Below are 14642 nucleotides of genomic sequence, written 5' to 3' on the forward strand. Positions count from 1 at the left end.
TAGAATGACAGAATAAAAGATAGATAGAACAATAGATAGACGGAACAACAGACAGACAGAACGATAGATAGCATGACTGATCAACAGAATGAAAGAATGACAGAACAAAAAGAGGTAGCTAGAATAACAGAATGATAGATAGATAGATAGATAGATAGATAGATAGATAGATAGATAGATAGATAGATAGATAGATAGATAGATAGATAGATAGATAGATAGATAGATAGATAGATAGATAGATAGATATATATTATCTTTGGTTGTTAGGTTGGTAGATGTTTGGTTTTATTGATTGATTGATAGGTAGATTGATAGTTGTTATTTTTGAGTAATCTAACAACAGTGATTACTGTCTGTATATTTTTAGTGCACAGAGGGAGATCTGACCCCAAAATTGTGGTGTAGATTACAGCAATGCAATGAAACCAACACTTTTGCTGTCCCTCTCTCCCTCTCTGTCTGTATCTGCAATGGATATCTTTGTTAGGGTTTGGATAAATCCTGTTGTTCACTGGCACAAAAGCAGTAGACTATATGACTGTAATTCAACTGTAGCTAATGTATCTATGCCTGGGCATGGAAATGATGCATAGCTTAAGGCAAAAATGCCATTGAAAGTTGGTGTTTTGGTGGAAATTGTGGTTAATATTTTAAGGATTTTAGTCTGGAGGAATCAATGTAAAGACCCTGTGAATAAAAAACTAATGGGCCATGACTTACTTTATCATTCGCATTAGGTTGTTTAACCAATTGTCACTTTTTATAGACATATAAATAAGCATGTTCATTTAATTCTGTCAATCTCAAAAGGATGGTATATAAACTGATCTTATCTCACTGTCTGTGCCAAGGCGGTGTCACAAAGATTATATGATGTAAACTCGTCAAATTACTGAAGACCCACAGAACATAATTGATCAATAACCCTTTTCCCATAGCTATAACATGACCTGTGATTCAGTGTTGAATATTCAGCATACATTCATTACAAAGCATTTTGGTCCAGTAACATTCTGAGCGGCCTTTGTTTTGATCTACAGTCGCCCTCTAGTGGAGAAACCATAGAGAAACACGTGTGAGCAGAGCTTCAACCAATCAGCGCGCAGATCAACAGAACCTGCCACCCAATCAGCGCTCACATCAACAGGAACTGTAACAATGGAGGCGAGCATGAATCCCGTGGGTGTATGACAGCATGTCAACGACTAATCAAGCGCAAATCCCCTAAAATTATAATGCACGCTTTCTGAACGGACAATTAACTCTTACACGTGTGAAATCGACAGAATGGCTTCGTGGTCGGAGAAAATGCTACAACTCCTGCGTCGAATGAATAACTTTCATCTACCAGGTGGGGAAATATTAAAGAATCATATGACAGAACAATCCATATGCATGTGATCCAGCATGAATTCACATGTCATATATAGGTCAATGAAATCCTACTTGATCTGTAAAAAAACATTAAAATTCGATTCAGTTTGAAATTTCTTTTTCTGAATCAAAAGATTTGTAACGAGTAAAGACGACTACTATATATCCATGACTCCAAAATTTAATTTGTAAAAAAAAAAAAAAAAAAAAAAATGTAAATGTCAAGAAAACCTAAAAAAAGTAAATAATTAATATTGATTTTTTTTATACTTTTTTTTGAAGTTCTGTACACTATTCTGTATTCAAGGTGCAAGGAAAACATTTTATTTTTGTTGTTTACAATTGACTAATGTAATAATATTATATACAAGTGCAATTCATATACAAGTGCATTCATTCATTTCGCATTGATTTATTCCAGGTTCTAGTTTAGAGAGCTGTCTACGTTTTGAGGTGGCTGGAGAACAGGTTGGATGGATTTCCCCAAAAGTTGCATCAATTCTTGGTCGCTTTCCTGCTGTCTTCAGACCATATGGAAGCGCTATAACCTTCTGCTCTGGGCTGGACACATTTGAGAGCAGATCAGTGGCTGTGGATGAGGTCTTGCAGGAGCTGAGGAGAGAGGCATCATTCACCTGTCTCATAGGCTGGAGAGATGAGGTCAGACATCTCTGGTACATGCTACATACCCTTATCCTTGGGCAGCTGGTTTAAATTTTTATTTTTCATTTTAATTTTAGTTCAAGTTTAATCGTTGTTGTGTGGTTTTGTCCTTTTTTAGTAGTCTTTGTTTATTTTATAAATGTCTATATAGTTTTTATTAATTTTATTTCAGTTTTAGTTATTTAAATACATCAAGTTAAATTAAACGGAAATTAGAAATATCGCCTTGGCAACTATGTGAAATCATTTTTTTTACATTTTATTTGATTTCAGTTAACGGTTACTTTATTTCAGGTAACAATTTAGTTTTAGTTTCAGATTTAGTTCATCTTAAATTGAAGCTCAATGTGAACAAGTGCATCAGATCAAATTCAATTAAATTTTTTTCGAATTCATTTCAGTGACAATTATCACAAAGCAGTTGCTCATTTGTGCGTAAAATAATATTAATGCATATTGTGATTTTCTGTTTATTCTTGCATTATAATAAACATTTAATTGGATCAGATTATATACTTAATTAAAATTGGATTATTTTAATTACTGTTAAATTTGAACACAAAAACTTTGTAGGCAAGCCTTTAAGTTGCCATATACAGACATACATTTTCATAGCAGTTCTTGCCTTTATAAATCCTGATTTGTTCCTCACTTTTGACGTAGGATGAATTTTATTTTCAGCAATATGCTGTGATGCCCAGGTATTGCGACCCTCCGTTGATGTATATGGAGAGAGCAGCTACAAGTATGTTAATGAAATATTAATTTCATGCTTCTGCTTTGTCACAGACAGTGACACTTATAGCTGTTTATAAATAATGCTCAAACGCAGGTCTGTTTGGAGTGAAACGATACGGCGTCCATGTCAACGGCTACACTCAGGATTCAAGTGGCAACCTTAATATGTGGCTAGCACGACGATCTCTGACCAAACAGACGTATCCAGGAAGACTGGACAACATGGTAATTTATTAATAAACTTATTAATCAGCTCATTACAAGAAGTGACAAACCAAACTTACACCACAGGTTGAGTCAACAGTATGATGAATCACACTGTTACTTCTAACACATAGATCTATGACTCCTTCACACTACACACTCATTTGACTTCAGCACTTCAGTACTGGACCTCAAGGATCCCTCCAATTATGTTAGTGCTACATTTGTACTGCTGCAGTTTAATTACACTTATTTTATTAGTACATACAGCACTTTAAACACTTGTGTATTGTATTTTGCCTTTGTGTGGGGTTTTGAAAGTCTGTTGCCTATGGAATTTATGTTTGGACTGTTTTTAATTTTTGCGGGAATTTCCCCAAGTAAGATTTTAATTGTACTTACCCTGTATCCCAAACATTAGCAAGAAAATAATCTATATATATAAACATACAGAGTAATATTTGCTATAAATTGTAAGTACACTAGCATAAAGATTACCTCAAAGCTATTTTGATGTAATGGGGTCTTTAAAGGAGTTGATTTATCACTCAGGCAGCTGGAGGACTGGCAGCAGGCTGTAGTGTAAGGCATACCATGGTTAAAGAGTGTGAAGAGGAGGCCTGCATCCCTCCAGGCCTGGCAGAGCAAGCGCGTCCTGTGGGAACTGTGAGGTGCTTAAATCCTTTTTTTTCTTTTTCTTCTATACCACTATTTAGGTTAGGTCATTACAGATAATTTAGAACTATTACGAAGCACAAAAGCAATTGGTTTAATGCTGATTTTTAATATTAAAATACATGGTACAGTTTCCCCCATTCAAAACCTTTCCCAGATACCAGGGTAGATATAAACTCTCTCAACTCTCCTGCAAGAGAGACTGCTTAATACAGCAGAAATGCCAGAAATAGCCTCCAACTGGTAGGTTTCCAGAGGAATATTCTGTGCGCACAAATGAAGAGATGACCAGAATTCAAGTTTGATGCAGGCTTCGAACACGTCAGTGTGATCAAAGACATGAATGCCTGTCACATGAACCATTTCTGCCTGGAAACTGTTCACTATGTTTAGCTAAATTAAAAGGCGTTCTGCAATCTTGAATCTCCAGTTCATGCCTCCCTCTGTCTCTTTTCTCTGTAGCTACACCTACGAAGATGACGAAGGAATATTTCCTGAGTGTCAGTTTGTTTTCGATTTAGAGCTGCCTCTCAATTTTCAGCCTCACATTGGAGACGGAGAAGTGCAAGCGTTTTACTACTATCCAATAGAGAAGGTGATTTTAGGTTGGAATGCCATGTAATGTATTTTATATAAAGTTTACTTTGACATAAAATGTATTTTGAACATGAAAACGTACTTTGACATGCAAAAAGTTTTAGCATAGAAAATAGTTACTTTTCAGTCAGGCAGCTTTTTAAAATATGTGCAGTTATCTAGACTAAGGGGTGGCACATCTTACCCCCATTCTCCTGTGTGTCACGTGTTGATTTCAGGTGAAAGATCTCCTGGTCAGTGAGGAGTTTAAGCCGAACTGTGCCATGGTGGTTCTGGACTTCCTCATCAGACATGCCATCATTGAGCCAGACTCAGGTTTGTTACACAGTGGAGGTCAGATATCAGGTCACCTGGTAGAATTTGAGATTAGAATTTGATAGCATGTAATTTATATACTTTTAAATGATAAGTTTAACATGAGAAAGGCTGTGACTTACGTTCTCTCATTTCAGAGCCCTATTATCACGAATTTGTGGCTGGATTGCACAGATCACTGTAAAAACTGACTGATGGTGTTAAAGCCTGTGTCAACCTGCAACAGTTTGGTATTTTTGTTATCTACCTCTGCATTTAACTCCTAACATTGTCAGCATGTGTACTTGTTTACTGAAGACCACATCTAGCTGGTGAAGACATTTTACAGTATTTTACGCAAACATATAAATAAAGACCCAAGCAAAGTTACCCTATAAGAATTTATTTTTTCAATACATTTCAAATGAGTCTGTGGAAATCCAAAGATGCACTGGTATACAAAAGATAATTGATGCATCAAAGGCTCTTTTTCTTTTCTTACAATGAAATGCAGAACCTCTTCTAAGAAATTACTTGCATTTAATAATATGGCATTAAACAGCTCTCTCAAAATCACATTTTGGCTACTTTTTTCCTTCTTTATTTCTTTTAAAACTTTCAATTCTAAGATACTAGAATTTGTAAAATACGCAAAAACGATATAGTATAAGCCAGTAGAATTTCACAAAAAAAAAAAAAGAAAAACATACAGTACAGGAGAAAAAGAAAAAGGAGTTTCTCATTTATACAGTGAGATAAACAACAATTATGTTACTGTCACCTTTTATAAAACTTATATATATATTGCCAAAATCGACCAGTGTCTGACAGTGAACATACAAAGCTGTGGTTATGCTTTGAGCTCCACAAAGGCCGATTAACCCAAAGTCTTTCTTTTTTTAATTACAATACATGAGCAAGCACATAAAATACTCACAAAAAAGCTGATTAGTATGATCATTGCTTAATGCATCTTACTTTGAATTTTATAGGCAAATGGCAAAAAAAGGATAAGATATATTTAATCTTATTAGAATAAAGATTTGTAAGGCTACCACTATTTCAGCTATTTTAAACCAGTGACTAAACCGCCAATTTTGCAACAGGACAGGAGGGCACAGAGGAACCGCTTGTGTTAACCAACAGTATTAGCATGTTAATGTAGGAAAAAAAGATCATAAACAGAAAATCGTAGTATGAAGGACATGCATGAATCTTTTACATAAGACGGCACTGGGTTCCTGGGAGGTTTATAAAGGGGATCATTAGAGTATAACGTTGTGTGGCCAATGTCGTGATCCAAAAAAACAACTCCCTGCTTGACATATCGCATACATGATGTAGGGTACTAACTAATGCCTTATACACCCTGAATAATGCACTTGGTGCCAAAAAAGGAATCTTTTTAGACCAAGTCGTTTGTTTCTGTTCTTGCTAACAGTGCTGATCTTCTAAGAAGAAGATGTGCTAAAGAATACATCGCATATAATCCCACCCCAAAAGCAATCAGTGATTGTGAGCCACTGTAAAACCATGTCAGTCTTTACCCTACATACAGACTATCCTTACGCTTGTGATCAGTCTGAAGGCTTAAGGTCAACTAATCTTGATTTGAAAGAGGACTGATGGCCATAAAAATGTTTAAGTCCCTTTTTGCCGGTGCAGTTGTCCCTACTATCTTCTTGTAGTTTCCTTTGGCCTGGATTGAAAATGACCCTCCCTGACCCCTGAGTACATAATTAACACTAGGGGCGTTTCTTCCCTCTATTTGCGAACTTTTATAGCTCTTTCATTTTCCTTGGCCTAGTTTGGTTACCCCTTTCCCTCCCTCGTTCTTTTCTTTTTCTCTCTCATTCTCTATAGCAAAGTGCAGGGATTCTTCTTGCCACGTTTTTTGGCTTGGAGTGCCGCTCTTGTGGCCATTTCGAACACTTCCCTCACGCCCTCCTTAGTTTTAGCTGAACACTCAAGGTAGCCGAAGGCATTGATGCGATTAGCCATGTCTCGCCCTTCCTCTGGTTTAACTGGTTCCTGTTCAAGGAAGAAAGCATAGACAGGGCATTAGTACACTACAACATGACACGGCAATAACAGCAATTTTTCAAGTTTTTCTATAGAACTTGTTTTTATGTTATTTCCATAAAAATATAGTGACTGTTTTATAAAAAAGAAAGTGTTAGCTCACACACCTGTTTCATCTTCAGCAGCTCCCGTCGAGTGTGATCATCATTCCGTAAATCTTTTTTATTACCCACCAGAATTATTGGAACATTTGGACAGAAATGTTTTACCTCCGGCGTCCATTTTTCTGGGATATTCTCTGTGTGAATAGAGTATGGTTTTCAATACAGTGACTACAGGAATGTGGTCTTACTGTATAAAATATTTAAATATATATTATTAAATATATATAGTTAATATTAAAGACTGGCCACTGCAGAAACAGATCATCTTACCCAAACTGTCAGGACTGTCTATGGAAAAGCACATGAGGATGACATCCGTGTCTGGGTAGGACAGGGGCCTCAGCCTGTCGTAGTCCTCTTGTCCAGCTGTATCCCATAGAGCTAGTTCCACCTGCCAACAAAATGATTAAAAATTGTAAAAAGTGATTAAACAAATAAACATGCATTTCTAAGCATATAGCAGTACTTGAGCTGCATGAACACAAAGTTTGAGAATATTTGAGAATGATCCAAAGTCCACTTGTTCAGTGTCACAAATTTAAATGAAGTATTCAAAAGAATATTAGGAGTGCAACGGATCTTAGAGGATCCATGATCCGTACAGATCAGGCTGCACGGTTTGGCATGCATGTGATTTGTGGATTAACTGTTAAGTTTAACCATCATAGAGTGAAAGTTTACACATTCAAGCTATTTTAACTCAAGCGCTGTTTTCTGTGCGCTCAGCCGCTGCACACGCACAGAGAGAGACACCGATTCCTCTTTCACATACACACAAAGTTATGTTAAAATACCCATTTTGGCAAATATTCTAGTAAACACAGTCAGTTATGTCTTGAGTGAACATAAACAGCTGAGAAAGAAACCGGATGTGTGTCAGTATTGGGTCCGTGCATTTGGTCTTACAGTGACAGCAATAAATACCTGTTTCTGTCTGCTAATCAAATAACACCACAGTTCTAACAAAGATGAATCGGTATATAACTTGTGCAGGGAGCATTATTGTGTTATTTTACACTTAATTATTACATTTCTGCACCTGAATGCTACTGTTACTGACTTTATTTGTAACTGTGTTTTGTTGCATTCATCTATGCTTGTAATTTGTGTAATTGTTCTTGTTTTATTACTAGCTTTATTAGATAAGCTAGTAGTTTTTGCTGTGTTATAGAAGTACTTAAAGGGATACTCCACCCCAAAATGAAAATTTTGTCATTAATCACTTACCCCCATATCGTTCCAAACCCATAAATGCTCTTTTCATCTTCGGAACACAATTTTTGATATTTTGGATGAAAACCTGGGGGCCTGTGACTGTCCCATAGACTGCCAAGTAAATAACAGTGTCAAGGTCCAGAAAAGGTATAAAAGTCGTCATCAGAATACTTCATCTGCCATCAGACGTGCAATCTGGGTTATATGAAGCGACGGGAACACTTTTTTATTTAATAATTCCTTTGTCAACAGTCTCCTCTGTGTCTCTTCATATCACCGTATGCTGCGTATGCTCTTCTGTATCATCGGCACCACAAGGATGCGCTGTTTCTACATGTATTTAGCTTTGATCTGAAAGAAAACAGCGCATCCTTGTGGCACGGATGATACAGAAGAGCATACGCAGCATAATGAGGAGATATGAGGAGACACAGAGGAGACTGTTGACAAAGGAATTGTCGAATAAAGTCATTATTTTTGTTTTCTTCGCTTACAAAAAGTGTTCCCTGTTGCTCCATAACCCAGATTGCACATCTGATGGCAGATGGAGTATTCTGACGACGACTTTCATACCTTTTCTGGACGTTTACAATGTTTTTTACTTGTTAGTCTATGGGACAGTCTCAAGCCTCCCGGTTTTCATCCAAAATATCCTAAATTGTGTTCCAAAGACGAACTGAGTTTTTACGGGTTTGGAACGACATGGGGGTAAGTGATTAATGACAAAATTTTCATTTTGGGGTGAAGTATCCCTTTAAAGTAAGCTTTCACAAAATATTTTTTTGCTGATCCGATCCGTGACTCAAAATCTGTAATATGATACGAACCGTGAGTTTTGTGATCCGTTGCACCACTAAAAAATATTATTCACAAAAATACTTGGATGTTCAACAAAGAATTCTGAGCACTGGAGGACAAACATATTGAGCAGGACAACTGTTTTTAACATCATTGATAAGAAATGTTGGAGCAGCAAATCAGCATAATAGAATGATTTCTGAAGGATCATCTGACACTGAAGACTGGAGTAATGATGCTGAAAATTCAGCGTTGCATGACAGAAATAAATTATAATTATATATTAAAATAGAAATAAAAAATAGAAAATGTTATTTTTAAATTGTAATACTATTTTGGAATATTACTGTTTATACTGATTTTTTTTAATCAAATAAATGCAGCCATGGTGAGCATAAGATTTTTTCCAAAAACATTTAAAAGTCTCACAGACCCCAGGCTTTTGAATGGTAGTACATGTTAAATATTGTATATTTTAACTATAGTTCTATAATGTATTTATATAAATATACAATGGGGGAAATATTTATTTGATCCCCTGCTGATTTTGTAAGTTTGCCCGCTTACAAAGAAATGAAGGGTCTGTAATTTTTATGGTAGGTTTATTTTAACGCAGGGGTTCCCAAACTTTTGAGCCCGCGACCCCCATGATAAATGCGCTGCTGCCCCCGCGACCCCGCACCCCCCCCCCCTCAACAACCCCTTTTTTTTGGAGCCTCCAAACACCTTTAACTTTAGCAAACAGCGGGTTACGTTGTGTTGCTTGCGCGTGATGTACGTACGTAACTTGATTGTGATTGACGCTTACGTAATCTCGTAATGTCCGGGACAAATTTACAAAATTGTTTATTTATTTATTTGAATTGCATTGTTATATATATATATATAATATATATTTTTTTATTTGTATCAGACTTTTCTGCAAACACCATTTAACAAGTATTGAATTAACCCTTTCACACGTAAGTTTAAAATATTCTGGCTGACCCCCCAGCATGAGTTTTTCAAGGCGATCGTTATTTAGATGTGTCACTTTATGGTTCCCATGGTGACGCGTCATTGCTTGTCACGTGACACACTGCAGAAACAACAGAGCTGAATGAATGATGATCTGCTTTTATGTCATTTTTCCTTTTTTATTCAAAATATTCACAAATTTGTTAGATATGGCATGAAATAGCTGATATTCCGATTTTCAAATATATGCAAGTGGAAGTGTTTTTTGTTGTTTAAACACCTTTATAATGATCGCGTTAGTTGAGCTGTATGCGCGATGGGCGCCGCCATCTTAGTTTGTGCCGCAGACTGCAGTTCAGAGAATCGGATCTGTTGGATTTACAACACGTGAATTCATCCACTTCTCCCGAAATACATAAAAGTAAGTGGATGGTGAACTGGGAGAATAATAGAGTAAACTTTAAAGTTACTTACACAATGTGTATCTGATATGCATAAAACGTGTCTAATTATAATGGAAAGGATTATTATTGCCTCGTCCTTTGACATCAGTGTGTATTTTACAAACTCTAAATGTATTGTTTTTTTTAGTACGTATATGTCTGAAACCTAAAATAAACATTATGTGGTTGAAAACACTGAAAAGTTCTGATGACAGCTCTGAGCGCGCCTGTCTCTGGCTCATCGCCAGCCAACGCGCGAGAGCACATTTGAATTTCACGTCATACACTGACCGGTGTGATCGTACACTCCAGGGACCAGTCTAGACTGATCACACCGGTGTGATCGTATGTGCGAAAGGGTTAAATTAATTGCAACAAAAATATATAGGGCCTATATATTTTTTCCAATTTTTTTATAGAAATCATCTCGCGACCCCTGCGCCGGGGTGGGTCGCGACCCCCACTTTGGGAACCACTGTTTTAACGGATAGAGACAGAATACCAACCAAACAATCCAGAAAAAAAAACACATTATATAAAGGTTAGAAATTGATTTGCATTTCAGTAAGTGAAATAAGTATTTGATCCCCAAGTAAAAATGATTTAGTACTTGGTGCAGAAACCCTTGTTGGCAAGCACAGAGGTAAGAGTTGGTCACCAGGTTTGCACACATCTCAGGAGGGATTTTGATCCACTCCTCTTTATAGATCCTCTCTAAATCCTTAAGGTTTCTTGGCTGTCGTTTGGCAACTCGAAGTTTCAGCTCCCTCCACAGATTTTCTACAGGACTGAGGTCTGGAGAATGGCTAGGCCACTTCATGACCTTAATGTGCTTCTTCTTGAGCCACTCCTTTGTTTCCTTGGCGGTTAAAGACCCATCCATGACCCATCTTCGGTGTTCTGGCTGAAGAAGGAGGTTCTCGTCCAAAATTTTACAGTACATAGCCCCGTCCATTTGAAGTTGTCCTGTACCCTAAGCAGAAAACAGCCTCAAAGCATAATGTTTTCACCTCCGCGCTTACCGTAGGGATGGTGTTCTTGGGGTCATAGTCAACATTTTTCTTCCTTCAAACACAGCGAGTCGAGTTAATACCAAAGAGCTCATCTGACCACAGCACTTTCTCCCAAGCCTTCTCTGAATCATTAAGATGTTCTTTGGCAAACTTTAAATGGGCCTGTACATGAGCAGCGGGACCTTGCGGGCGCTGCAGGATTTCAGACTATTGCAGCGTAGTGTGTTGTTACCAGTGGTTTGCTTGGTGACTGTGGTCCCAACTGCCTTAAGATCATCAACAAGCTCCTCCCGTGTAGTTTGGGGCTGATCCCTCACCTTTCTCATGAGCATCCTTACCCCATGAGGCAAGATCTTGCAGGGAGCTCCAGAACAAGGCTGACTTATGGTTGTTTTGTATTTCCTCCATTATAGAATAATCACATCAACAGTTGTCTCCTTCTCACCAAGCTTCTTTGCTGATGGTCTTGTACCCCATTCCAGCCTTGTGCAGATCTACAATCTTGTTTCTGACATCCTTTGACAGATCTTTGGTCTTGCCCGTGGTGATAGGAGAGGTTGGAATGGAAGATACAGATTGTGTGGACAGGTGTCTTATACACCTAACAAGCTGACTTTAAGAGTAACTTCTTAAAGTGGCACATAACCAATATGTGGGAGCCAGAATTCTTTCTGGTTGGTAGGGGATCAAATACTTATTTCAATCACTTAAATGCAAATCAATTTCTAACCTTTATATAATGTGTTTTTTCTGGATATTTTGGTTGATATTCTGTCTCGATCCATTAAAATAAACCTACCATAAAAATTACAGACCCTTCATTTCTTTGTAAGTGGGCAAACTTACAAAATCAGCAGGGGATCAAATAAATATTTCCCCCACTGTACATATATTATTAATTGTAGTTAATCATCTCACAGATGGACACGTCTTCCAACAACAGCAAAATACAATCAATCACTCAGTGTTGACCCAAAATAAACCCCATTCATCACAAATGAACTCTGCATAAAAATGCAAAAATAATAATAGAGGAAGAACACTATTAAGAAGTTTGTGAACAATCTGAGGAAGTTACTCGTTTCAAAAGTTCAACATGCTACAGAAGAGACGCATGTAAGCTGTAATAGACGAGTGGTGGTGACTCTGGGTTTGATGTTAAGAGACATTCTTACCTGTTTGCCGTCCACCTCAATATCAGCAACATAGTTCTCGAACACTGTGGGTACGTAGACCTCAGGAAACTGGTCTTTACTGAAAACGATGAGTAAACACGTCTTTCCACATGCTCCATCCCCAACTATTACAAGCTTCTTACGAATTGCAGCCATCTGTCACACAAAATGCAAAGATCAGCCAATAATTATAGGAGGCAGGTGGAAATTGTTCCTACACTGGAATTGGAAACCATTTTTATTACATAAATCAAACCTTTCTTTCTTTTTTGATAAATAGAGTAATTGTTTGTGTTATCTGCCCTCTTCTACTGTTTCATATGGAAGGTGGAAATACTCCAGACATTCTTGAAGAAGAAAAAAAATTATTTACCCATAACTAGCTATAACTTTATTGTCATGAGTCTGAAGTATCAGTGTTTGAACAGACTTTTAAAGTAACTGGGAAAAAAAACTGGATCGAATTATATGATTCCTTGTAACTGTCTTGATTAAATACAATTTAGAAACATCTCAAATTCTCAAAAACAGTATTAAATCAAAGATAATAATAATCTCTTTAATCTTATCTAAGAAAGTTTTATCTAATGTGTGTTTTGTTTTGTCATAAACCAACAAAATTAAGTGCTTTATTTGCAAGCGTGAGTCTGGACTTGTCTTACAAGAACATGTGCACCATTTAAAGCCACCTGTGTTACATATAAGCCCACTATTCTTTATATAAATATTTCACATATTATAAAAACGTGTTTAAACACTTCCGTTTTGATTAATTAACATTTAATAAAAGAACTACTGATCAGAATGGACAAACATGTATTACAGTTTCAGCACTTGATATACAACAAGATTAAAAAAAATAAATAGTTGTAATTAGAGACAAAGCATGAACATTAATATGATTACAAACATTTTAGTAATTGATCTTGCTCTATAATGGCAACTAACATGCACTTATGAATTATCCATGGTTTTAAATACCAAATAAATTAAAAAATTAATAAATAATATAAAGTTGCGTTTATTTATTAATCAGTCACTTAAATTACTAATGGATAAGAAAAACAGGTTCTTGGTTGGTTTGAGTTAGAAACAAATAATTTATCTCAGATTTTTATGTCTTATATTTCCAAATAAAACAAGTGAGCTTATTAGGGATCTTTCCCCGTTTACATTCATATTTCAGCCATTTTAATGATCTTGTGGATTCTTGTGTCATTATAGCACTGCAGCATCAACCCCTCCTCACACACACACACACACCTCCCAGCTGCTGTCACAACACACCGCACCCAACTCAATTCACTGATCAGCGCCGTCAAAACATACATTTAGACTCACTGTGACTGCAGTCAGGTCAAAATAATCTCGCACAAGTGACCTTTTATAGTTTGACAATGAGTCAACCATTGATTTAACTAGACTGAAGGCTTATTGAGGGATAAAATAGCCGTTTAAAGTGATTGCATAATAATCTAGAGATAGTGATTATAACAGCCGCAAGTCTGCGCCAAACTGGACCAGTCTCCGGTGTACTCCCTATACGCCTCATCTCACGCCCTCATAAGTGTAAAATGAACACCGTTTGGCTTAGATTCTACCGGATCCACAAATCATTTCTAGTATTAAACTTTCCAGACGTGTTATAGTCGCGATCATCGGACATTAATGCGTTTATGAACTCACGTTCGGCATCTTGTTGTTCGTCCGTTTCCGTCATCATCATCACCACACTTAGCCTTTTAGCACTGAGCTAGCCGCATATAAAAAGCATCTTTTATCTCACTGGAGTGGTTTTTAAAACGGGTTATCTGCGGTATTGGCTCTAGAACATATGGGAAATTAGTAAACATATCGATTGTAAAAACCAGAGGTGTTTTTGTGTGAGTATTTACCGTTTTTGTTACCGATGTCCTCGCTTTCTTTATCTTTTCCTGTACGACCCCAAGGCCCCGCCCCGCAGACGGTGCCACGCCGCTAAGACACGCCCATTCTCGATCGTTTCCACCAATCAAAAGCAGAGACGCAGAAGCGACGTCCAAAAGCAGGAGAACAGCAACATATTTATTGAATGACTTCTTAGCTGAAACAGACTTTCTTCTTAAATCTCTTTATTTAACTAATAAAATAATATATGCCAGAGTCCTAAAACAGTGCAAGACACTAATATTCTCCTAATTTCGTTGTATGCAGAAAAATACAATGACAATAAAAGCGTTCAATTCAATTCAAATCATTAGTGTCTCCAATACATCAATTTACATCCTCTATTTGCCAATGTTTCCCCATTTTATATATATATATATA

At 36.9% G+C, this 14642-nt stretch overlaps 2 protein-coding genes across 6 annotated transcripts; one reads left to right on the forward strand and one right to left on the reverse strand.

The window, feature by feature from the left end:
- Positions 1-1170: 1170 nt before the first annotated feature.
- On the forward strand, positions 1171-5124 carry LOC109098510 (nudix hydrolase 24, chloroplastic-like). 4 transcript variants are annotated; one of them, XM_042761874.1, is made up of 8 exons: positions 1171-1354; positions 1799-2037; positions 2704-2785; positions 2873-3003; positions 3535-3653; positions 4120-4252; positions 4473-4569; positions 4707-5124. In XM_042761874.1, exons 1-8 carry the CDS (start codon positions 1291-1293, stop codon positions 4751-4753), a joined length of 912 nt encoding a protein of 303 aa, XP_042617808.1. In that variant the 5' UTR covers positions 1171-1290; the 3' UTR covers positions 4754-5124. The 4 variants fall into 4 exon arrangements, with proteins under 4 accessions (XP_042617808.1, XP_042617811.1, XP_042617807.1 ...); XM_042761877.1 differs by having other exon boundaries at positions 2722-2785; XM_042761873.1 differs by having other exon boundaries at positions 4473-5124.
- On the reverse strand, positions 4936-14383 carry LOC109059285 (rho-related GTP-binding protein RhoA-A-like). Of its 2 annotated transcripts, XM_042761878.1 has the most exons (6): positions 14231-14303; positions 14022-14160; positions 12336-12491; positions 7005-7125; positions 6738-6868; positions 4936-6579 (listed from the first exon to the last, which is right to left on the reverse strand). In XM_042761878.1, exons 2-6 carry the CDS (start codon positions 14028-14030, stop codon positions 6406-6408), a joined length of 591 nt encoding a protein of 196 aa, XP_042617812.1. In that variant the 5' UTR covers positions 14031-14160; positions 14231-14303; the 3' UTR covers positions 4936-6405. The 2 variants fall into 2 exon arrangements, with proteins under 2 accessions (XP_042617812.1, XP_042617813.1); XM_042761879.1 differs by lacking the exon at positions 14022-14160 and having other exon boundaries at positions 14231-14383.
- Positions 14384-14642: the final 259 nt, after the last annotated feature.

This window comes from Cyprinus carpio, chromosome A8, assembly GCF_018340385.1.
Source record: "Cyprinus carpio isolate SPL01 chromosome A8, ASM1834038v1, whole genome shotgun sequence".
In the NCBI taxonomy this organism is placed as follows: domain Eukaryota; kingdom Metazoa; phylum Chordata; class Actinopteri; order Cypriniformes; family Cyprinidae; genus Cyprinus; species Cyprinus carpio.

Excerpts from the sequence above, each read along its gene's own strand:
- LOC109098510 (XM_042761873.1), top strand. The coding sequence starts at position 1,291 with ATGGCTTCGTGGTCGGAGAAAATGCTACAACTCCTGCGTCGAATGAAT. Across the intron at positions 1,355-1,798 it reads GAATAACTTTCATCTACCAG|GTTCTAGTTTAGAGAGCTGT; the intron begins GTGGGGAAATAT and ends GATTTATTCCAG. Across the intron at positions 3,654-4,119 it reads CGTCCTGTGGGAACTGTGAG|CTACACCTACGAAGATGACG; the intron begins GTGCTTAAATCC and ends TTTTCTCTGTAG.
- LOC109059285 (XM_042761878.1), bottom strand. Across the intron at positions 7,126-12,335 it reads TTGAGGTGGACGGCAAACAG|GTGGAACTAGCTCTATGGGA; the intron begins GTAAGAATGTCT and ends TTTTGTTGGCAG. Across the intron at positions 6,869-7,004 it reads AGACAGTCCTGACAGTTTGG|AGAATATCCCAGAAAAATGG; the intron begins GTAAGATGATCT and ends CTATTCACACAG.